We start from the raw sequence: 21,336 nt of genomic DNA, 5'->3' as shown, positions 1-21,336 counted from the left end.
TCTCTCTCTCTACGGCTGGCAGCTCCTCTCGCGGGACTCCGGCAAAACAACCCATAAACCATATCTTTTATGGGTTTCTCATCTGCTGCCTTTTTTTTTCAAGGCACATTACATAACCTAATAATGTGTTTAAATCTAATCACTTGAGAGAGAGAGAGAGAGAGAGAGAGAGAGAGAGAGAGAGAGAGAGAGAGAGAGTTTAAAGTAAACTACATCAACGACCACCGGTGCCTCGGTGGCATGGTCGGTATGGTGTTGGAGTCACCTCGGTGGCCGCGAGTTCGACTCTCAGGCATTCCATTGAGGAGTGAGAGATGTGTATTTCTGGAGATAGAAGTTCACTCTCGACGTGGTTCGAAAGTCACGTAAAGCCGTTTGGTCCCGTTGCTGAATAACCACTGGTTCCATGCAACGTAAAAACACCATAAAAACAAATAACAAGCAACGACCACTATACCTATTAAAAACCGCCCAAAACATGCTGTCACATCACGAAACTGCGTTTACGGGTTACAACCCTCTCATCGATGTTAAATGAAAGAGGCCGCACTAATATAATGTGCACAGAAAAAGCAAGATTATTTTTTTAAAAGCGTGAGAACAATTGATAAAAAAAAAAAACGTTACAAAGTAAAAAGTGCCTAGAAACACTTGGTTTTTATCGGAGGCCACAGGAAAAATTATAATGTTATGATTCTATTCTTAAAGAGCACACCAAAATGCTAGTGGCTTTACTTACAGGCTTGAGTGCCTTAATTTTGCAGGTAATTTTTTCTACAGCTTGTCAGTTTTCACAACAAAAAGCCCTTTATTCTAACAAATATGGTAAAAAAAAGTGCAATAAATAAACACAGATTTCAGATTTCTGAGCAACTATATTCCAACACCCACAATATTTATGGCATTCCAGGATTAGCTCTGAGCTCTATGTAACAAGACTAGTAAAGATAGCAGCAATGGTAGCTTAACAAAATATTTATAAAAAAACATTCACGTCATAGACAAAATAACAACCTCAAAAACGGGAGAAAATTAAACTTAAATTTTAAAACTGCCAAAGGAAGAGGAAAAACTATTCATTATACTTCTGGCTTTTTTCAAGATACTTTAATATTATATTTCTGAAAGATATATACTGATTTTGTACGATAAAGGGCGGCTAAATATACAATTTACGTGTGGTTTTCTACTTTCTGCTGATGCATTAGTACCACTCCTTTGGGTCAAAACTCAGGAGTGTTAAGAGCTTCAAAACTGATAACCCGGGAGCCGTTTGCAAAATAGTACCAACTACTCTACCAAATAAAAACAACCCTTCCCAATTAGTAAATTTTACACCAAAGGACCAGTCTCGCATTTGTTACGCAAGAGAGAGAGAGAGAAAGAGAGAGAGAGAGGAATGTGCAGATGGTCCTGATGGTAAACATAGACTCTGAAGTGAGGGGGTTATAGCATCACGGCCTTGGTAGTATATACGTTACCATGCTAGAGGGAAAGGAATCACGGGGCGTATGGGAGTAGACGCAGCCGACGACTATAGTAGAGTTGGCGCCATTCAGACGCCAGGAAAAGAGAGAGAAAGAGCTGTTGAGGCGGAGCGAATATGGTTGGTTTATCTGGTGTTTTTTTATTATCATTAATAATTATCAAGGGGGAGGAACGATGATAAGATTATCTTGATGGAACTAAACAGAATGAACGTGGGGGAGGGGGGGGGGGGGCTGACTATACGGATACCTCAGCCAAGGCCACTCATTAGTAACCCAATCAATGTACTATCAGTTACGTCATTACAATTCCTTTGTGTACGCACATGATCATAAAATTTGCCAAGATTGTATATAATATTGTATACACAGCTATTTTTATTGAAAAAAAAGAAAAAAAAAATCATTGTATCAATGAGTGAATGCTACTCATAATGATTCACTCAAGCAAGGACTAAACAGGACGACGTGATAACTGATAGATGCACTTTGTTTCTATGGCGATAAAAACGTAATTTCTTCATCGACACTGACCTAAGATGGATCACCCGGGTGGGTAGATCATAACATCTTCATAAATATATTCCTTATATTTCACGTATTCCAGCTCATAGAAAGCCAGAAATAAATCAAATGATGGAAGTCAAATCTTGTCTCTCCTGACAATTGATTCGGTGATAAATTCGCAAACCATTGAAAATATTTAAATGCTACGCAGGCAAATTGCCGATATATCAACCTATCCCATTCAACTACATTTCTCTATCTATAAAGGCGTTTGACATGCATATCACTTAACATTACGAAGGGAATATCCTCTAAATGTACCTCAAGCTCTACAATATGATTCAGATACGGTGACGTTATTCGAAAGAGCGTCCTCATGTTTCTCGTCTCATCTGTAGGCCATTAATGAAAGTTTCAAACAACAAGTGCTAATTTATTTTGCTCTCCCATGTAAAGTAAGGACGTTGCATAATGAGGAGGATGAAATATCCGTGTGCAGTAATAATGCGGGTTCTTGTGACGTCTGTGAAAACGAGAAAATACTGAACATTCAACCAGGAAATTGAGTCTTGTTATAAGCGCCTGGCGATTAATAGGAGCCAATTGCAAAATGAAATTATTGTTTTTTAAACTATTTTCACACTTCCTGGACAGTCTAACAATCATTAAATCGTCTGTGTAACTACTGTAATAGATCTTATATCTGGTTACCAGTTCAGTTTTATTTAGTGGACCCAATCCTTATACCACTATTAATCACTTAACTGTCAGTAAGCTTATACCGCTTATTGCACACGTAAACAAAGCAGCTGATGACGTATTCTGCATTTCCAAAAACTGAGAAGTGAAAGCTGGACGCCCTTACAAAGTTGAACATTCTGTAGCATAAGCCTTTCATGGATATATTGTGTGAGGTACTCGCTATTTCACTGCTGCTGTGGAAAATCACATACGTGGGCCTTGCCAAGGTATATAAAGAGTAAACTCCCCTATTCTATATACCTTGGGTCTAGCATACCGATAAAAAAATTGTAAATTTCAGTCAACTTTGATCAAATTCTGCATGTAATACTATCAAAAGTGTAAAATATTGTATATTTTCTCTAATAAAAGATAAAAAAAATGTACTGAAAAAAAAAAAAAAAAAAAAAAAACTGAACACCTGACTCGGATAAAAGGATAGACCTGAAATTGGGCAACGATACATTTTGAATGTATTCAAGGTTTGGTTTATACGCATACATGTCAGTACAAGTTTACATATTTCCCAAAATACTTAACTAAACACGTGGCTGCAATAAAATACTAATATGATAATGAAGACCATTTTTGTCTATAGCTGGGAAAAATACAGAAACTATAAATTAAAAAAACATACCTATGAATCACAACACATGAAATAACAGGGAACAAAAAAAAAAATCTTACGAAAAGTATGCCAAAATAAAACGAAACTTTTCTGTCTGTTTTCCTCACTGAAGAAAATTTCAGCAAAAACCAGTCAGCACAAAAAATAAATAAATAAATAAACAAACAAATAAATAAATAAATAATGGGAAATATAATAACAAAAGTGCCGTACAAGATAAGGAGAGCAGCATCAAACAAAAATGGATACAGAACAGAATAAATATAAATCTGAAGCAATTCAATATTAAATAAAAGCACTCGATAATAAAACGCAACAAAATATTGTAGCACCAAAATATAATTTTTAAAAAAAGGTCTGAAACACGCAAAACACTTTAAATCAAACGAAACATAAGCAGCAGCAGCAGCGGAACTAAGCAATTAAAAAAAAGTGTTGAATTGCGATGAAATCAGTAGATGCTCTAAATCAACCAAACAAGCAGAATAGGAGACAAAATCCACGAGCCCTAGGAAAAGTGAATCATTATTGCAAACACAAATTTGTACACAATCGTAAGGGATAAAGACAAATGTGTTTCAACTGAAAAAAAGAGAAATGAAATGAAACACTATAATAAAACACCATAACCTATTATGCAAGCACAGAAAAAAAAAAAAAAAGTGCTTCAACGTCAAAAATGAAAAAAAGCCTCGAAAACACGAAACCAGGAACAGGACAGCAGCCTTACTTACTGTATACGAGTTGATCATCCCTCCAGGACGATACCCTACAGGAGTACCTCTACCTACCCCTGGGTATCCGGGAGAAGCTCCGTAACCGCCAGCAGTTGTCCCTGGGTATCCTGCACCCGGGGCGCTGGATCCTAGATTTGAGTACATGGTGCTGGTCTGGGGTGCGTAGCTCTGGACAGCAGGTTGTCCAGGGTATCCTCCAGCAGGTGGGTATGGGCTTCCAGAAGCCGGAGGGTAGGGCGATGCCCCCGGGTAAGGGGATCCTCCTGATGCCGGCGGGTAAGGAGATGTTGAAGGGGGGTATGGGGAAGTCCTACCAGCTTCAGGATATGGGGAGCTCCCTGGGGCAGGGGGGTATGGTGAGCCCCCTGGGGCAGGGGGATATGGCGAGCCCCCTGGGGCGGGAGGGTAAGGCGACCCTCCTGCAGGAGGGTATGGTGAGCCCCCTGGAGCAGGAGGGTATGGGGAGCCTCCAGGGGCTGGGGGGTATGGTGACCCACCTGGGGCTGGAGGATAAGGGGAGCCACCTGGGGCTGGAGGGTATGGTGACCCACCTGGGGCCGGAGGGTAAGGGGAGCCACCTGGGGCTGGAGGGTAAGGGGAGCCCCCTGGGGCAGGTGGGTAAGGAGAACCCCCTGGGGCAGGTGGGTAAGGAGAACCTCCCGGTGCAGGTGGGTAAGGGGAACCTCCCGGTGCAGGTGGGTATGGAGCCTGAAACAAGAGTAAGAGGTATGACTTTCTTTTGCTTGGGCACGACTTTATAGCTGAAGTGTTTAGACGGCTATAGAGCCACTTGAAAAGGGCATTTAGGAATTCCAAATGATATACAATCTTGAGAGAGAGAGAGAGAGAGAGAGAGAGAGAGAGAGAGAGAGAGAGAGAGAGAACCTTATAATTGTGCATTTTTAAAATTTACATTGGATTACCGTTCTGGGAATACACCCACGACATAATTGCTAGAGGAATTATGTTAAAATTTTTCGATACTACATACTCAATTACTTTTAACCCATAAAAACCTTTGAATGACGGATCACAAACGTTCATTTGTTGTGATGATTTTGTACATAATTGTAGTACTTAAATGTTATTGCAATTCTTTTGTGTACACATATGATCACAAATTTGCCAAATGTTAGCACTATTGACTGATTATATATAATACTGTATATATAGATAGTTATTTTTACAATGAAAGATTTAAAATAATATTTACGGGTCATATTCCCTCCCTACGGAATCGTCTTACATAACATTAGACAATCTCTCTCTCTCTCTCCTTAAGATAAATCAACAGTAAATAAAGAAATTACATGGGATGTGAGCAAACCAAAAACAGACTAAATTAAAAGCAATAAATCTTTGGATATCTTTTCCTCTTTCTGTTTTTTTTCTTCTTCTTCTTTTGCCTTCACACAAACTGTATCATTCATCTACTACCGCCTTTGCACATCCAATTGTCAATAGGCCTCACTCGAAACTTTCTGGTTCATTATAACGGAAACCAGACCATTAACCTACACCTGACACAACGACCATTAGGCTAATACTGACAGGCTCAACACCTACAAGTCTTGACTAACATACAAAGCTTGAGACTCACCTGCCCGTAGCCGTAGTTTCCGCCAGGATAACTCATCTAAAGGGAATAAAGGTTGGCATTAAATAATGTTTTAGATAATTCGTACCAAAGTAAAGATTACACGAAAATCATGTCACACGTTTTTAGGGAACCAGACAATGTATACTAATGTGTATATATAGGTGTGTGTGTGTGTGTGTGAGAGAGAGAGAGAGAGAGAGAGAGAGAGAGAGAGAGAGAGAGAGAGAGAGAGAGAGAGAGAGAGAGAGAGAGAAAGATGAATTGCGTAAGAATCACAGGAGAAAATATATTAATCAATAAAGCTGTAACGTTACCAACATTTTCCTTTGTTATCGCCAATTTCTGATAAATGAAGGAAACATCGTAAATTAGCAAATATATAACCGATCAACAGCGTGACGTCCTATTCCCTGACTCTTAAAACTCTACCGCAGATTTGATGTCTGGTATCTGGTATAGGTACAAATCTGGGTTTTTGTTAAATGATCCACACTTAATTGTTTTAATTAGAGAAAGTATATACAGAAATAGGTATGTATTGCGTAAGTCATATAAAAACATTTATTCTAATTTTACACGTAGTTACTTGGAATTTTAGTATATACAGATATATAGGTGGGTGAAATGAGTATGTATATACAGTGTATGGGTATATATATGTGTATATGTATGTATATACATAGTAAATTCAAGTGTGTAATATAATAATAAAAAAAAAAGTGTAGAATCTAAGCTGGCTGTGTATTATTACAAGATGATAGTAATCTCATCGGATAAAATTCTGAATGTAATTCACTTAAAATAGTAAAATAATGTATATTTGCTCTAATAAAAGATAAAAAAAAAAAACTTCAAGAGGCAGACGTGTTACTTCCCAAGTGGTAAAGTCCCACACTCCTTATTTATTTCTCTTCCTAGATTGGTTTCTGCCTTCCTGCGCTACATAAAGGTATCCGGTCTCAGTTCCACTGGCCATCACAATATAAATCTAAAACAACATTGCCAACTTGTAATACCAAACACCAGGCGATTTCTTACACCAGAAAACCAGTTTACGATACCAAGACACACCTACACACGAGCAAGTGACACACAGGGGAAAAATTCAAGATAAATTCGCACACGCAAACTCCCACGAAAACACTCCGTTACTTGCAGAAAAAAAAGATATAAACGAATTCGCGAATATTCTTGCTTAAACAGGTCAAACACGGGGATAAACAGAATCTCATATACGTATACTAACACACATACGAAGACCCACGCACAGATATCGAATATTAAAATAACCATGAACTCAAACAATGTACGTAAAAAAAAAATTACACACACTACCCATCTCACAAGCGCATGACGGAAAATAAGCCCCACCCCCCCACAAAAAAAAAAAAAAAAACACACACACACAATTCACTCGAGCATACAATACAAACAAATACAAAGGAGCCCCATACAAAGTCACAGGCAATCCTAACATTACAACAATCAAACTAACCCAAGCAAAAGCACACAGACCAAATGACAAACACGTACACACATTCTCGGACACATGAAACAGGAAAAGACTTCAAGCCGAAAAGATGTTTATTTAGTTGTTTGTGCGTAACCCAGATAATCAGAGCCCGTTACATGCTCCAATGACCACAATTATCATTTGGAAAACCAAACACGGAAAGGTTTCCATGAATCGTTTGTATGGAAATCGCTGGAGGACAACATTTGGGTAAAATGGACGACAAAGAATCTCTTCATCCACTGTTAGATTCTGAGACGTCAGTTTGTTTTATACACAGGAAAACTGGAAATAAGAAACCAATCCATTGGGTAGTTTATAATTCATACTCATATAAATTTGAAAATATTATAACCGGAGTTATTTCAATATATACATAGGAACATATATATGCGTGTGTGCGCGCGCGCACGCATGCGTGTAGCGCGTATATATGTGCAAATTTGAATGAAGGTTGAAGAAAGTGTTACACTATCAACAACCCACATTCTTTGTCAAGCAAAGCCCGTAACTGAAACTAACTACGTATCTTTATCAGTTTGGCGTATAGGGCAATGGGTTACAATGTGGCCAGAGGAGCAACGGAAGGGATAAACGCAAATAGGCTAATTAAGTAAATAAGTGTCATGGAATGTATTGTGGACATTACTCGCTTCTTACAGAATTTACTGAAATCTTCTTCGATTCAAAGCAGACATAGTAATCATGTGCTCATTCTAGCATAAGTAAAACAATTACAAATCACGCACCTTTAAGACCAATTACAAGTCCCGAAATTGCCAAATAAAAATGACTTACTTTGAACAGAAGATGAACCCAATTTGGTATCAGAAAAGGTACAAATCACGTATCTAGTCTCATATAGGTACGAGACAGAATGTACAAATCGCACAACCAATTAGGTACACGAAAAAAGGAAATTTTACAAATCGCACAACCTCTTAGGTACAAGAGAAATTTTTTTTTAATCACATTTCTGATGACAACAAATCTCAGCTGCGTCCGCCGAAATTTCAGAGAGCGGAGACAATTTATCTTCAAATATAGTAGCATCCTGTCCCATAAGATTTCTTGTTCCATTCGGTTTTTATGGTACTGAAATGTGATAACATATCAGCTGAAAGTTACGAGTTACATTCACCTTAAACGCATGAAAGATATGCTTTAATTAACTTTCAATAATTTAGTCAATCGGGTCATTGTGTCGCACGCACACACGCAGTTTCATACACAAACACACATTCATTATATATATATATATATAATATATAATATATATATATATATAATATATATATATATACATATATATATATATATATATATATAAACATAAATACATATTGAATTCGCTACACCTTGGGAACAGCTAACTGACAAGCAAAGGAGAATTGTAACTGATAAGTGCTTGTAGCCAGGTGGTCAAAGTCACTATCTATCGAAGTTTCTAAACCAGGTCATGATTATAATCCTGGCCGGCTCAGAAGCATATTTCGTCAAACACAATTCCCCGAGGCGTGAGTTATCAAACGTTATTTGTGGCTTTATAATTGTAAATACAAGACGTACGCAATTATATACTGGAATACATACAAAATCAAAATATCTCTCTCTCTCTCTCTGCATACATATATTTATTATTTATATATATATATATATATATATATATATATATATATATATATATATATATATATATTATGTCCTGGGGCTTTGACTGTGCATGGACATGGTTCACAACTAACTGACATTTCAGGTAGAAAACCTGGAAGATTTCTACTGATAGAGACGAAATGAAAGAAGAATGTGTGCAGAAATGGGAAGAATCGAGAGTGACTATTTCTTTAGAAGCTGAATGGCGTAGAGTTCAGGAGGAGTTAGTTTAACATTTGCATGACAAGAAGGCACCGAGGAGACCGGCGAAAGAGCAAATAATTGTCACGTCAAGGATGAAAGGGGTAAACTTGTGTATGGCAGGCAGAAGTTCTGATTGCTAGTACTACAAACGAGATGGGGATGGAAAGAGAGAGCACATTCTTTTTGGAATCGTCTATAGCGGCCCCTAGCTGGGTTGAACGAACATGAAAGAGCTTCTGTGATTGGTGATTGCCATGTAAATGCGTGAGACAGAAAATGGTGACACTGTTTGTAGGTGGTAAAAAAATTATGTATCAAATTTTGTGAGATGTTATTGAAAAGAATATCTATTATTTCTGCCTGGGAAGGGGAAAATGACGAAAAAGGTTTCTCCGACTGTCAGTACACAGCAATGGAATAAATAGCTGGTAGATGTCATGACGAGAGAGTAGACGTGGCTGGAGATAGAACCTATCACTGCTGAGGCAAAAGCTCAGACAGATACAAAGGAAGGGGTGAAAACGTGGCTGAAAATGTAATGAACTGATGACCATAGGTTAGTGAAAAGAATGTTTAATTCATAAACATCAGGAAGGGGATGTAGGATAGGTGGGGGGGGGGGGGGGGGAGACCTAACAAGGAGTGGACAGATGGCATGACAACAGTCACCGCAAAGGAAGAGCCTTATCTCTGTATCCAAAAAATACATATTGAGCAGTGCATGAGCTTCCTGATGATGTATATGAAGTGACTTTCGTTTTGGAGATTTTAGGCACAAGAAGTTCTTTCCAGATTCAGCAGATTAACATATAAATGTTGAGGTCATCACTATGTTTTTCCCCTGGACCATCTCCCGGTTTGGGGATGTGGCTAAATTTTAAAATTGAACACACGCACACACACACATACATATATATATATATATATATATATATATATATATATATATATATATATATATATATAAAACATATACTTACTATATGCATTAAGCTACAAATGTCCTTTAATATTCAATTCGATCTACCTCGCAATTAACATATTTTCATACATGTTAACCGAAGGGGATTTTTTTAGCTGTTAATAATTTCTTCCTTTCCTGGGTTCGAACCAGCGCACAGACAGAGGACGAAATTATTAAAAACTAAAAAATTCCCCTTCGGTTAACATATAAGAAAATATAACTCCGAGGTACAGCGAATTGGATATTAAAGGACATTTGTAGCTCAATGCATACATATGAATCACGGTTTATGTGATAAAATATTCATATTATATATATAATATGATTATATATATATATATATATATATATATATATAACGAGAGTTGCGCACGCCCAAACAAATAACATTCCCAATAAGACCTGACCTAAAATGAATGCTGGCTAAAGACTTATTGCACAACCCCTCCCACACAACCAAGACGGCAGTGGGCAGGGCAACTGACCCAAAGCCAAGCACGGACAAAATTTTCTCAGTTGCGCCTGCGCGTGAGCACTCAGCCTCGTGAACATTCATGGGCGCCTGCACATAGGGGCAAGAGTGGGTACTATCCCCCCCCCCCAAAAAAAAAAAACCCCCAAAAAAAAAAAACCCCCTGAAAAAACATATATACATTTACTACATCAGTTTGTTTTCCTTCCATTTTACATTATATTCTTTCAGTTTAAGTAAATTGAAGGTATTGTATATTGTCTGATATTTGTTACAGTATATAACCGAGCTGTTCTTTCCATAAATATTTGAATTCAGTTGAACAGTACATGGCACAATTAAAAAAAAACGTCAGTGTAACGTTGTATTTTTTCTTTATCGCTTCTTGCTTCACTTAAATTAAGGGCACCGAAATTCCACTGAATATAATATAGTGTATATATATATGTATATACACTTTATTTATGTGTGTATATATATGTGTAGATATGTAGATATATATATATATATATATATATATATATATAATATAAAATATATATATATAATATTATATATATATATATATATATATTGTTACGAAGTGCCAAGTATCTGGTTACCATGCATCAAATATTACCTCACCAAAAGCCAGACACCTGAACCCTCATAACACATTTAAACGACTGAATACTCTAAAGGCAACAGTGATCCCTTAACACTTACCAGTATTGCAGAAAATCAGACTAAGTTCATCAAAACAGGTGTGAGGTAATCTTGTAAGTAATTAAATTAATCAAAGGGCATCACTCCATCAACAACTTTCAAACTCTAAGTATTTCCCTGATTTCAGAAGTCTAAGTACTTCCCTGGTTCTAAGTCACTTCAATTAAATTGAAGGAAAGCAAATCAATTACCACTCTATGTCTCTACCTATCATAAATATAGTCATAATTATATATATATACTGGTGTAAGATAAAGAAAACACTTATAAAAATTTTAAATACAAAAATTTATTATTAAATTCAAAATTTAATAAGTGAAATTCACATATCAGGGAAAATTACTGTTACTTGAAAACAAAGTAAAGTTTAATTAATTCTTGAATCAAATTAAGTAAAATTTAAATCAAAATTAATTTATCATAAAATTCAAGAAAATTAATTCAATCAAAATTCAAAAGTGTTAGGCAATAATTGAAATTTGAAATTAATTCACAAGTGCTAAACACAATAAAACTTGAAAAGAATTCTAAGTAAATGCAAATCAATTCACTATGTTAAATTTAATTAAATGTGCAATGATAAAGCAATGAAAATAACTAAGTCAATTAAATTGTGAATGCAAATGAAAATATAAAACAAAAACATACTTCAATAAGAAAATGATTAAGTGCACAAACAATGGAAACAGACACAAACACAAAAAATATCAGCAATGTGTAAAAGTGTAAATCTTTTTCATTCAAAAACACTAACCAACAGTTTTTTACCAAAACCTTCGTAACAGACAACAGTTCCTATCAATTATTAATTAAACACACTCCCTATCCATTATTAGTTATTCACTGTTCCTAACAATTATTAGTTGCAACTAATAAAAATATAACACACTTTACCTTTTTTGGTATACCAACTTCTTTTCTTCTCTTGTAAATTACACTTTCACAAAAAAAAAAACAAGGCGCCGTTACGAAATGTTTGTTCAGATTCCACAAAAGAAATTAAATAAACTAAATAAATTCTAAGAAATATCAAATATACAATTCTCACAATATGAGTGACCAAATTTACGTTACGTTAATTTAATCTCGATGTCGAGTGAGAGAGAGAGAGAGAGAGGGAGATCTAACTGCCTCGAGGTCTTAAGATCGAATGAAAATCTCTTCCTTTATGGAAATGACAGAGCAGATGTCTCAAAACGTTCTAGGCACGAAAGCTTCTCGAAAGTTCTGAAATCTGATGCAATCTTACACACATAATGTGCAACATCCACGTGGGACTCGGCAAATACATACACGTACAAGACAAGACTGCTCAACAGATACGTACCCGATTGAAACGGAGGGTAAACGATAATTAAGATTGACATGTTTTTGATGACCACGTAAAAAGAGTCGAGCTCATTATCAAACGCGCTGACAGAGCAGGGACGCAAACGGATCTCGCAGACTCTAATTTCAAAGTGCTGACATAAAAGTTAAACATTTGCAGCTTTGAAAAGACAAGGATCTCTCTCTTTACGTTATATATATTTTCTTTTACAAGACGTTAATGTGAAATCTGAACACACATTTTAAAACATCCTATTCTAAGCTATCTAGGAATCTGAAAAAATGTTACACAATCTACAAGACATTTCAAAGAGGGGAAAACATGCATTTTGAAAGTAGCAATATATATATATATATATATATATATATATATATATATAATTTGCCCCATTTGGAAAATATGGTGCAGGCGCCCATGTGAACATTTAATGAAAATTTGTTTTTCTGTCCGTTCCAGACGCCTGGATTCAGGTGAGAACTGTCACTGCATAACGCTAAGAATACTGAGAATACTGGAAAACAGTGACAAGGTTCATCAAATGCACATCAAGTGAAATTACAATGAGCGTATTAACTTTGCTATATTACGTAATGTTGGCGAATAATGTCGTATAGACCAACCCATACATACATCCCTATTGGCATACATCAACATATATTTCATAATAGAAGTAGTGGTACTGTTCATTCACTAATGACAACCACCACCTTTACAGCCACAGGAAATTCGACTTAGAAAATGTCTTCTAGCAATGCATAAGGACGCAACAATCTATTTTCATCATTATCTGAAACCAGCATGAACGCAACAAAAACAAAACAACTCGAACATGTGTAGGCCACGTGGATGTTGCTGTAGTAAGAGATCTATTGATTTCCTCACGATGTGGAGAAGACACTACTGAATCACTAGACCTCCCTCCCACTCGAGAGCCAAGACACGTAAACAGTGGCATCCAAATATAAGCTTCCCTCTTCTCTGTAAATAAACGCCACACAGACTACGGGTCTACCTCAAGATATTCCACGTTACGTCAGCTCAAAATACTGACAGTTTTCATTCATGAAAAAAAATGAAAAAAATAAAATAAAATAAAATAAAATAAACCAGCACATGAAGTCACGTCATGTTTCCTATTGTGTGCGATTTAAACATCAAGATCAATCTCATCAACCAAAAGAACTTCACCGACAGCACCTTCCAAGAAGTAGATACACCTGCGAAATGTAAATACTTCTCCCTCTCGTAACTTTTATAAAGACACTAGTGATGACGTACGATTACAAAAGACGTCACAAGTCGGCAGTGTTGTCTTTTCGAAGAGAAACTGATTTTATACACAAATTGCAATTATTTCAAATTTCCAATAAAGATGTGGAACGACTACTACACTAACTCTCAGTGCTTTGCCGATTACTATCAAGGGCGGCCGACCAGTGTTCAGACTGGGGGGAGTGACAGGCAGGCTGGAGTGCGGTACAGAAGTTTTAGACGTGGCATGCTGGCATCGTCTGACACAGGCTGCCGCAGCCTTGAGCGGGTGCAAAATGGATGCTCTTACAACCAGCGCCACAAGACCGACCTAGAAACAATAATACGGGAGGAAGAAAAAATTCCCGCATAAGGAGACAACCGAAGAGCGTAAAAAATTGAGCAGTATCTCGACCACTTTCCCAAAAATACTGACTATTCTTCGAACGGTAACAGAGATAGCCGCAACTCTCCTGCTTCATACCTTTATTTAATTAAGGCATTTTTACTCTGCACGTATCCTATCATTTTACAGTTTTAATAAAAATAAATTGCGCACAACTAAATAAACACACGCACACAAACACATATATCCATTGTACATGAACTTTTATCACACTGCCGTGATTTACGTATATACAAGCATTAAGTTACAAATGTTTAACAACCAATTCCCTTTACCTTGGAAAAAAAAATTATGTATAATATATATATATATTATATATATATATTATATATATATATATATATATATATATATATATATCATCGGCCATTGCCGTCTGTTTGTTTGTATGGTGTTTTTACGTTGCATGGAACCAGTGGTTATTCAGCAACGGGACCAACGGCTTTACGCGACTTCCGAACTACGTCGAGAGTGAACTTCTATCACCAGAAATACACATCTCTCACTCCTCAATGGAATGGCCGAGAATCGAACCCGCGACCACCGAGGTGAGAAGCAAACACCAAACCAACCACGCCACTAAGGCGCTGACACTCCCGTCTGTTGATGGTCTTTGCCCGCAGGTTTTCTTAGCTCTTCAATCCATCGTCTTCTCTTCCTTCCCCTGCTTCGTTTCCAATCTCTAGGGACCCATTCTTTTATTCTTTTCGTCCATCTATTATCTGACATTCTCATTACATGTCCTGCCCACGTCCACTTCCTTTTTTCACTTGTTAGAATATCCTCTACTTCAGTTTGCTCTCGAATCCATGTTGCTCTATGTGTGTCTCTTAGTGTTATTCCCATCATTATTCTTTCCATAGCTCTTGTAGTTGTAAATAGTTTATGTTCTAAGGCTTTAGAAAGGCTCCAAATTTCTGATGCACAAGTTAATACTAGTAGGACCATTAACTGGATACTTTTCTTTTTAGAGTAAGTAGCATTTTACTTTCTATAACCTCATTTTGTTTACCAAAATCTCTCCATCCCATACTTATCCTTCTTTTAATTTCGGTCTCATGTCCTGGAGAAACACTATCAGTCCTAAATACGTATATTCATTAACAATCTCTAGAGGCTGTCCATAACCCTTATTTGTTGTCTCTGCATTTTCATTAAACATTACCTTAGTTTTACTCATATTCATTTTCAGTCCTACATTTCTGCTTCCTCTATTCAAATCTTCTATTATCTTTTATAATTCCTCTCCTAATTCACTCAGTAGAACTGTCATGTCCAAATCTTAAGTTGTTACGGTATGCCCCATTAATGTTAATTTCTACATTTTCTCAATCTAACTTCTTAAAAACTTCTAGGCAAGCGGTGAATAATTTAGGAGAGATGAGGTCTCCCTGTCTAACTCCTTTCTCAATCGGAAATTTCTCACTGTCTTTATGTAGTTTTAGGATTGCTATACTACCCGTATAGATATCTTCAAGTGTTCTAACATAAGATTCATTTATTCCTTGCTTTGAAGGGTTTTCATTACTGCTTAAGTTTTGACAGAATCCAAAGCTTTATCATAGTCTACAAATGCCATACATAGTGGTTTGTCATCCTGATTTTTCCTTTAGCTGGTTAATTACATGGATATGGTCAGTTGTTGAATACCCGCTTCTAAAACCTGCCTGATCTCTTGGTTGATTAAAATCTAGCGGTCTTTCTATTCGGCCTAATATGATCTTTGTAAAAATTTTACATATTACTGAGTAAACTTACTGGGCGGTAATTTTCCAGGTCTTGTATTTGTTTGTTTGTATGGTGTTTTTACGTTGCATGGAACCAGTGGTTATTCAGCAACGGGCCCAACGGCTTTACGTGACTTCCGAACCACGTCGAGAGTGAACATCTATCGCCAGAAATACATATCTCTGACCCCTCAATGGAATGCCCGAGAATCGAACTCGCAGCCACCGACGTGGCAGGTCAAGACCATACCGATCACGCCACTGAGGCGCTGTGTCTCCCTTTTTGTGAATTGATACAACTAGAAAGTTTTTCCTAGGTGTAGGTATAGAGCAACCTTGCAAACATTTTGTGTCAAGTTCAGCAAGTTTCACTATTATGAAATCTCCTCCATCTATTATTACATCAATTGTTACGTCATCGTCTCCTGTTGCTTTGTTTCTTTTGATGCCTGTTAATGCTTTCTTTACTTCTCCTACTGTAACTTTTGGTACCGGCCCAGGTGTTTCATTATTTCTACTGACAGTTATTTCCTATATCACTATCGTATAGCATTGTATAGAAACCCTCAGCAATTTTTATCACTCCATCTCTTTTGTTGATATTTCTATTTTCATCCTTTAAAGCAAATATCTGTTGGCGTCCTGTTCCAAGTCTTCTTGTCATCAACTTGATGCCTTTTCCCTTCTTTAGTGGTCTCCTCAATTTTGGTCTGATTGTGTTTACGAATGTCTTGGGTTTTTCAGTTTGTTTATTGATTTGTAATGTTCTGCTAGTTTGATTTCATCTCTCTTGGATTTTACCCTCATTTCCAATCGTTTCTTAATTAAGTTTTTGGTGTTTTCTAATAGTTTTCCTTCAACTTGTTTAGGAACTTTTCCACCTATCTCTTGTGCTGATTCCAATTCAAATTTTGTTAAGTTACTATTCATTTCTTCTTTATTTGCTTCCATTTTATCATGTAGCTGAGAGTACCTGTTTTGCAGTGCTAAACTAACCTCATCAGATTTTTCTCTTATTACAGGAGTTTATTTTCTTTCTTAAAATCAGTTTCTCTCTTTCTTCCCTTAGATCTGGACAAATTCTGCTTCTCACCTACTATGGTCGCTTGACTAACATGTTTAACACTGTTTCACCTTTAACTAAATTAACTTTTTCGCTGAGAATAAAATCTATTTCCTTTTTCGTTTCTGCGTTTGGGCTTCTCCATGTCCATTTTCTATGTTTTCTTATATATGTTTATATGTATTGTATCCTATCTAATATATATAATGTATATTTCTATAAATTATATATATATATATAGATATATAATAATTCTATATATAATATATAAATATATAGGGTATATATATTGGGATTCATGATTTTTAGATTGTTTCTTTCAAGCAAATTCTACGAGCATGTCACCTCTGTCATTTCTTGTGCCTACTTCGAATTTACTTACAGCTGATTCTCCTCTCTTCTCTTGACCTACTTTAGCATTGAAATCGCCCAAAACAAATATAAATTGAGTCTTATGCTTTCTCAAAGATATCTCCAAATCTTCATAAATATATATATATATATATATATATATATATATATATATATATATATATATATATATATATATATATATATATATATATTATATATTCCTCTGTATGGGATGCTGTTGGAGCATACGTTTAAATGATCTTCAGTTTATACTTATTTAGTCTGATCATCAATCCTGCAATTCTACCACTGATACTATATGCATAAAAATTTCTAAATAGTACAAGTTCTATAAAATGAAATAATCAATGATTGTATGCGATTTGGTTCTACGTGACCCACTGTTAAGGCTCAGGCTGACCATTCAGCACCGCATCGCATAGATGTAATAAAAAAAAAATTTAATAAAAAATAAGATTTAAAACTCAGACAGCGATCTACGTGCTAATACGTAAACAATATGACGATCTTTCTAGAGTAAGAGTATTTGTTTATTCACCGTAGGGGGTAGCGCCGTCAGTGCACCACACGGAGTGCACTGCAGGCATTACTAAAGGTTCATTGCAGCGTCTCTCAGGCCCCTAGCTGCAGCCCCTTCCAATTCTTTTACTGTACCTCCAGTCAGATTGGTTTTCTTCCTTCTTGCTATCCACCATCTCCCAAAAATAATTTCTTAGCGAAACAACGACGTTCTCCTCTTGATTGAATGAAACCTACTTACTTGCTCTCCTTTGCAGAGCTGAATGACCTCATAGGTCCGAGTGCTTGGCCTTTGGCCTACACTATATATTCCCTCTATATTCGTTTATTAAAAAAAATAATTGGAAATAATCAGAAATGTTAAAAATCTACATTTCTTCCAAAAAGCAACAAAAAAAAAAAGGTGGTTCAAGTAAGAGGCCTGATCACCAAAAATACCTCGGCAAAAGATTTTGGGTGAAGACCATACTTTATTATTATTATTATTGCTTTTGTTGTTGTTGATAATGAATAGGGAGCAACGCACCAATATGCGCTCAGCAGACAGCAATCTGTCACAGTGAACAGAAATAGAAACCGCATTAGTCAAATCACACCACAACACTTCATCATTGTGATAGATAATACATCACTATCCACCAGTGATCCGCACCTAATTGGAGCCGTCATTCTATCCTTCTTTAGCAGTCCTGAGAGAGAGAGAGAGAGAGAGAGAGAGAGTAGCACCACACCCTCATCTACTTTCCTAACCACCCTCTCACTTAACCTTCCTAGCCCCTATACTCTACTACTCCTCTGCCATAACAACGCTGCCAAAAGGATGGGGGCGGGTGGGGGTTGATACAGGACTCCCAAAATCGATTGTTGCCGACGTAAAGGCGCCGCCAACTGGCAGGAGAGCTAAAAATTGGACAGCGAGGACGATTTCAAAAGTTTTTTCCTTTTTTAAATGGCAGATCAAGTTTTAGGCAGAAACAGGGCAGGGAAAGATAACATTACGTATCACTTACATAATAATTAAATCACATATGTATGTATATGTGTATATATATATATACTATCATATATCATATATATATATATATATATATATATATATATATATATATATATAATACACATATATCTATATATTATACACAGAGAGAGAGAGAGAGAGAGAGAGAGAGAGAGAAGCGAGAGAGAGAGATAGGAGAGAGAGAGAGAGAGAGAGAGAGAGAGAGAGACTGTAAAGGTAATACTTATACCAATATTTTCGTCGATATAAGTTTGCTACTACCATCACCTTATAATATTATGATCCTGACCTTTGGCTCTCAGGATTCAAACAAACACAAAATATTTCAATTATATATATATATTATATATAATATATATATATATATATATATATATATATTGTACCCTTCATTATATCCCAACTTTACAAAAGTACCAGTGGAGATAATTTCAAAATTCGCCATCGAATCACAGACAGATAATTACTGCAACTTTTAGTCGTACACTATCCCACTTAAGTGTCTACGTACGCCGACAATCGAAAGTCTCCGAGAACCTTGTATGTGCTAAGCATGACTGATAAACTACATACCCATCTACTACTGGCAATTGTCGGCAACCCTCTCCACCTTACTATTACCTAATGTCATAAGTCAATCACTGCCAAGCTTCCTTAACTACAAATTTCCAATCGACTAGCGGTAAGAATCGACGAGTCTCTCATCCTACATTTCCCCATCAGCACGAGCCAAAATCCAACAAGCCCTCTCACCTTATATTTACAAAAGGCCTTGCGGTTGCAAATGTGCAGTCACCAGTCATCAACAGGTGAAGCTTCTTAACATCCTGGACGTGAGCGTAGCACCAGCAAAAATCTAGTACTAGCTGAAATCATTTTTATTCTGTACAAAGTTTGCTACGTGAAAGTGGTTGACGCCCATGACACGTTTCGTCATTTCCTTCCTTGAATGGTTTACGGCATGACGTCATTATTGCATGTGAGCGGAAGCTCATGACGTCGCGGACATCCAAAAGCTGGGTTCGGTGGCGTCACAGAAATGGTAGGCTAAGACTTCGGTACCAACATTTTTCTTTCTTATTTACGTTATTCTTTCAAATTGGACACATAACCCTACATTACAATAGATGACAACTAAAAACAATAACAATCTCATCCAAGAAAAATATCAAGATAATTTTAATACTAACTCAAGCTGATGTTTCACTTAAAGCTCCTGATGTCAGCTGTCGTATCAACAACAAATCCCAACGAATAACTGTGGAACCACAAGAGAGCCACTAAAACACACACACTTTTCGGAACCAAGAAACGTGCTGGAAAATAGATTTATCAGTATACTTACCATAAAATTCGGTGGAAAAACCTCAAGTATGCCCTACTAACCTGCACAGTAAAACTACCGCAACTTATTCAATGAACATGCGTTACCTGTCATAAAAACTTATCTCCGGCGTTTTATCTGATTAGATTGCTCTATCTGATTGATTGCCAGCCGCATGATGACTCTTGCTTGTGTTACAGCAATGTGTCATGGTGACGAATACGTAACGACTGACTCACTCGTTCATTTTGAAAAGACAACGGCGTCATAAAGGGGAGGATAATATACACAATGACGATTCAGAAATTCAAGTATTCATGTGAGAATGATTCACCGTATTTCTTTACTGGGTGGCCAGCCCACGTTCGAGGAAATGTCTTAATGTCGAACACACATACACACACACACAATATATATATATATATATATATATATATATATATATATATATATATATATATATATATATATATAATCTGTCAGGAAGTATTTAGGGATAAGGTTGCTGGGCTCACGCTCTTTCCCTTGACATTAGAAGTTGGTACCCAATATACAGTTGGGCGCGATCCAGAGAAAAAAAAATTCGTGAAATTCCAGCACTGTGGCACTTCCGGCCATTAAACACTTGAGGCAGCGAAATGAGGATGTTGAATGGCCGGACACCATGATGAAGTGATCCAATACTGTACAAGAACTGAAGGTGAAACTGGGAAAAATCCACAGCTGCAATGTGAAGTGATAAAGAGGCTGGACATCTACGTAGATGGAAGAAAGGAATCAGGAACGGGGTAAAGTAAAATGTTAAACAGCTAAAGGCCAAAGACGCGTTGCAAACACCTTTCAGTAATACCTACAGCGCTCAAGATCAGGTGCACTGACAGTGCTATCCTCCTATAGGGGCAATCTACTGACGGCCTATCAAACAAGCTACGGTGCTCACTTTAGCTGGATGTACTTCCAAGAAGATAGGAGTGGGATATATATATATATATATATATATATATATATATATATATATATATATATATATATATACTGATAGTGACACACTATTTCACGGTTTTAATTACGACAATTTTAAGAAACTTTTAACCTTGGCGGTGCAGGACACT

At 36.6% G+C, this 21,336-nt stretch overlaps 1 protein-coding gene across 13 annotated transcripts in view; it reads right to left on the bottom strand.

Annotated features, from left to right (window-relative positions):
• LOC135215652 (annexin A4-like) overlaps positions 1-21,336 on the bottom strand; it is a 250,951-nt gene that overhangs the window by 62,856 nt on the left and 166,759 nt on the right. For 3 of the 13 annotated variants that reach the window (XM_064250578.1, XM_064250587.1, XM_064250596.1), the window contains exons 1-3: positions 13,371-13,511; positions 5,701-5,736; positions 4,098-4,808 (exon numbers count right to left, since the gene is read on the bottom strand). In XM_064250578.1, the coding sequence (XP_064106648.1) occupies positions 4,098-4,808; positions 5,701-5,736; positions 13,371-13,496 (873 nt within the window). In that variant the 5' untranslated portion in view covers positions 13,497-13,511. The other 10 variants (XM_064250611.1, XM_064250649.1, XM_064250665.1 and 7 more) reach the window with 10 other exon arrangements.

The sequence above is a fragment of the Macrobrachium nipponense genome, chromosome 19, assembly GCF_015104395.2.
Source record: "Macrobrachium nipponense isolate FS-2020 chromosome 19, ASM1510439v2, whole genome shotgun sequence".
Taxonomy (NCBI): domain Eukaryota; kingdom Metazoa; phylum Arthropoda; class Malacostraca; order Decapoda; family Palaemonidae; genus Macrobrachium; species Macrobrachium nipponense.
Note: the sequence above shows the minus strand (reverse complement) of the source record. Positions and strands in the feature narration are given on the sequence as shown.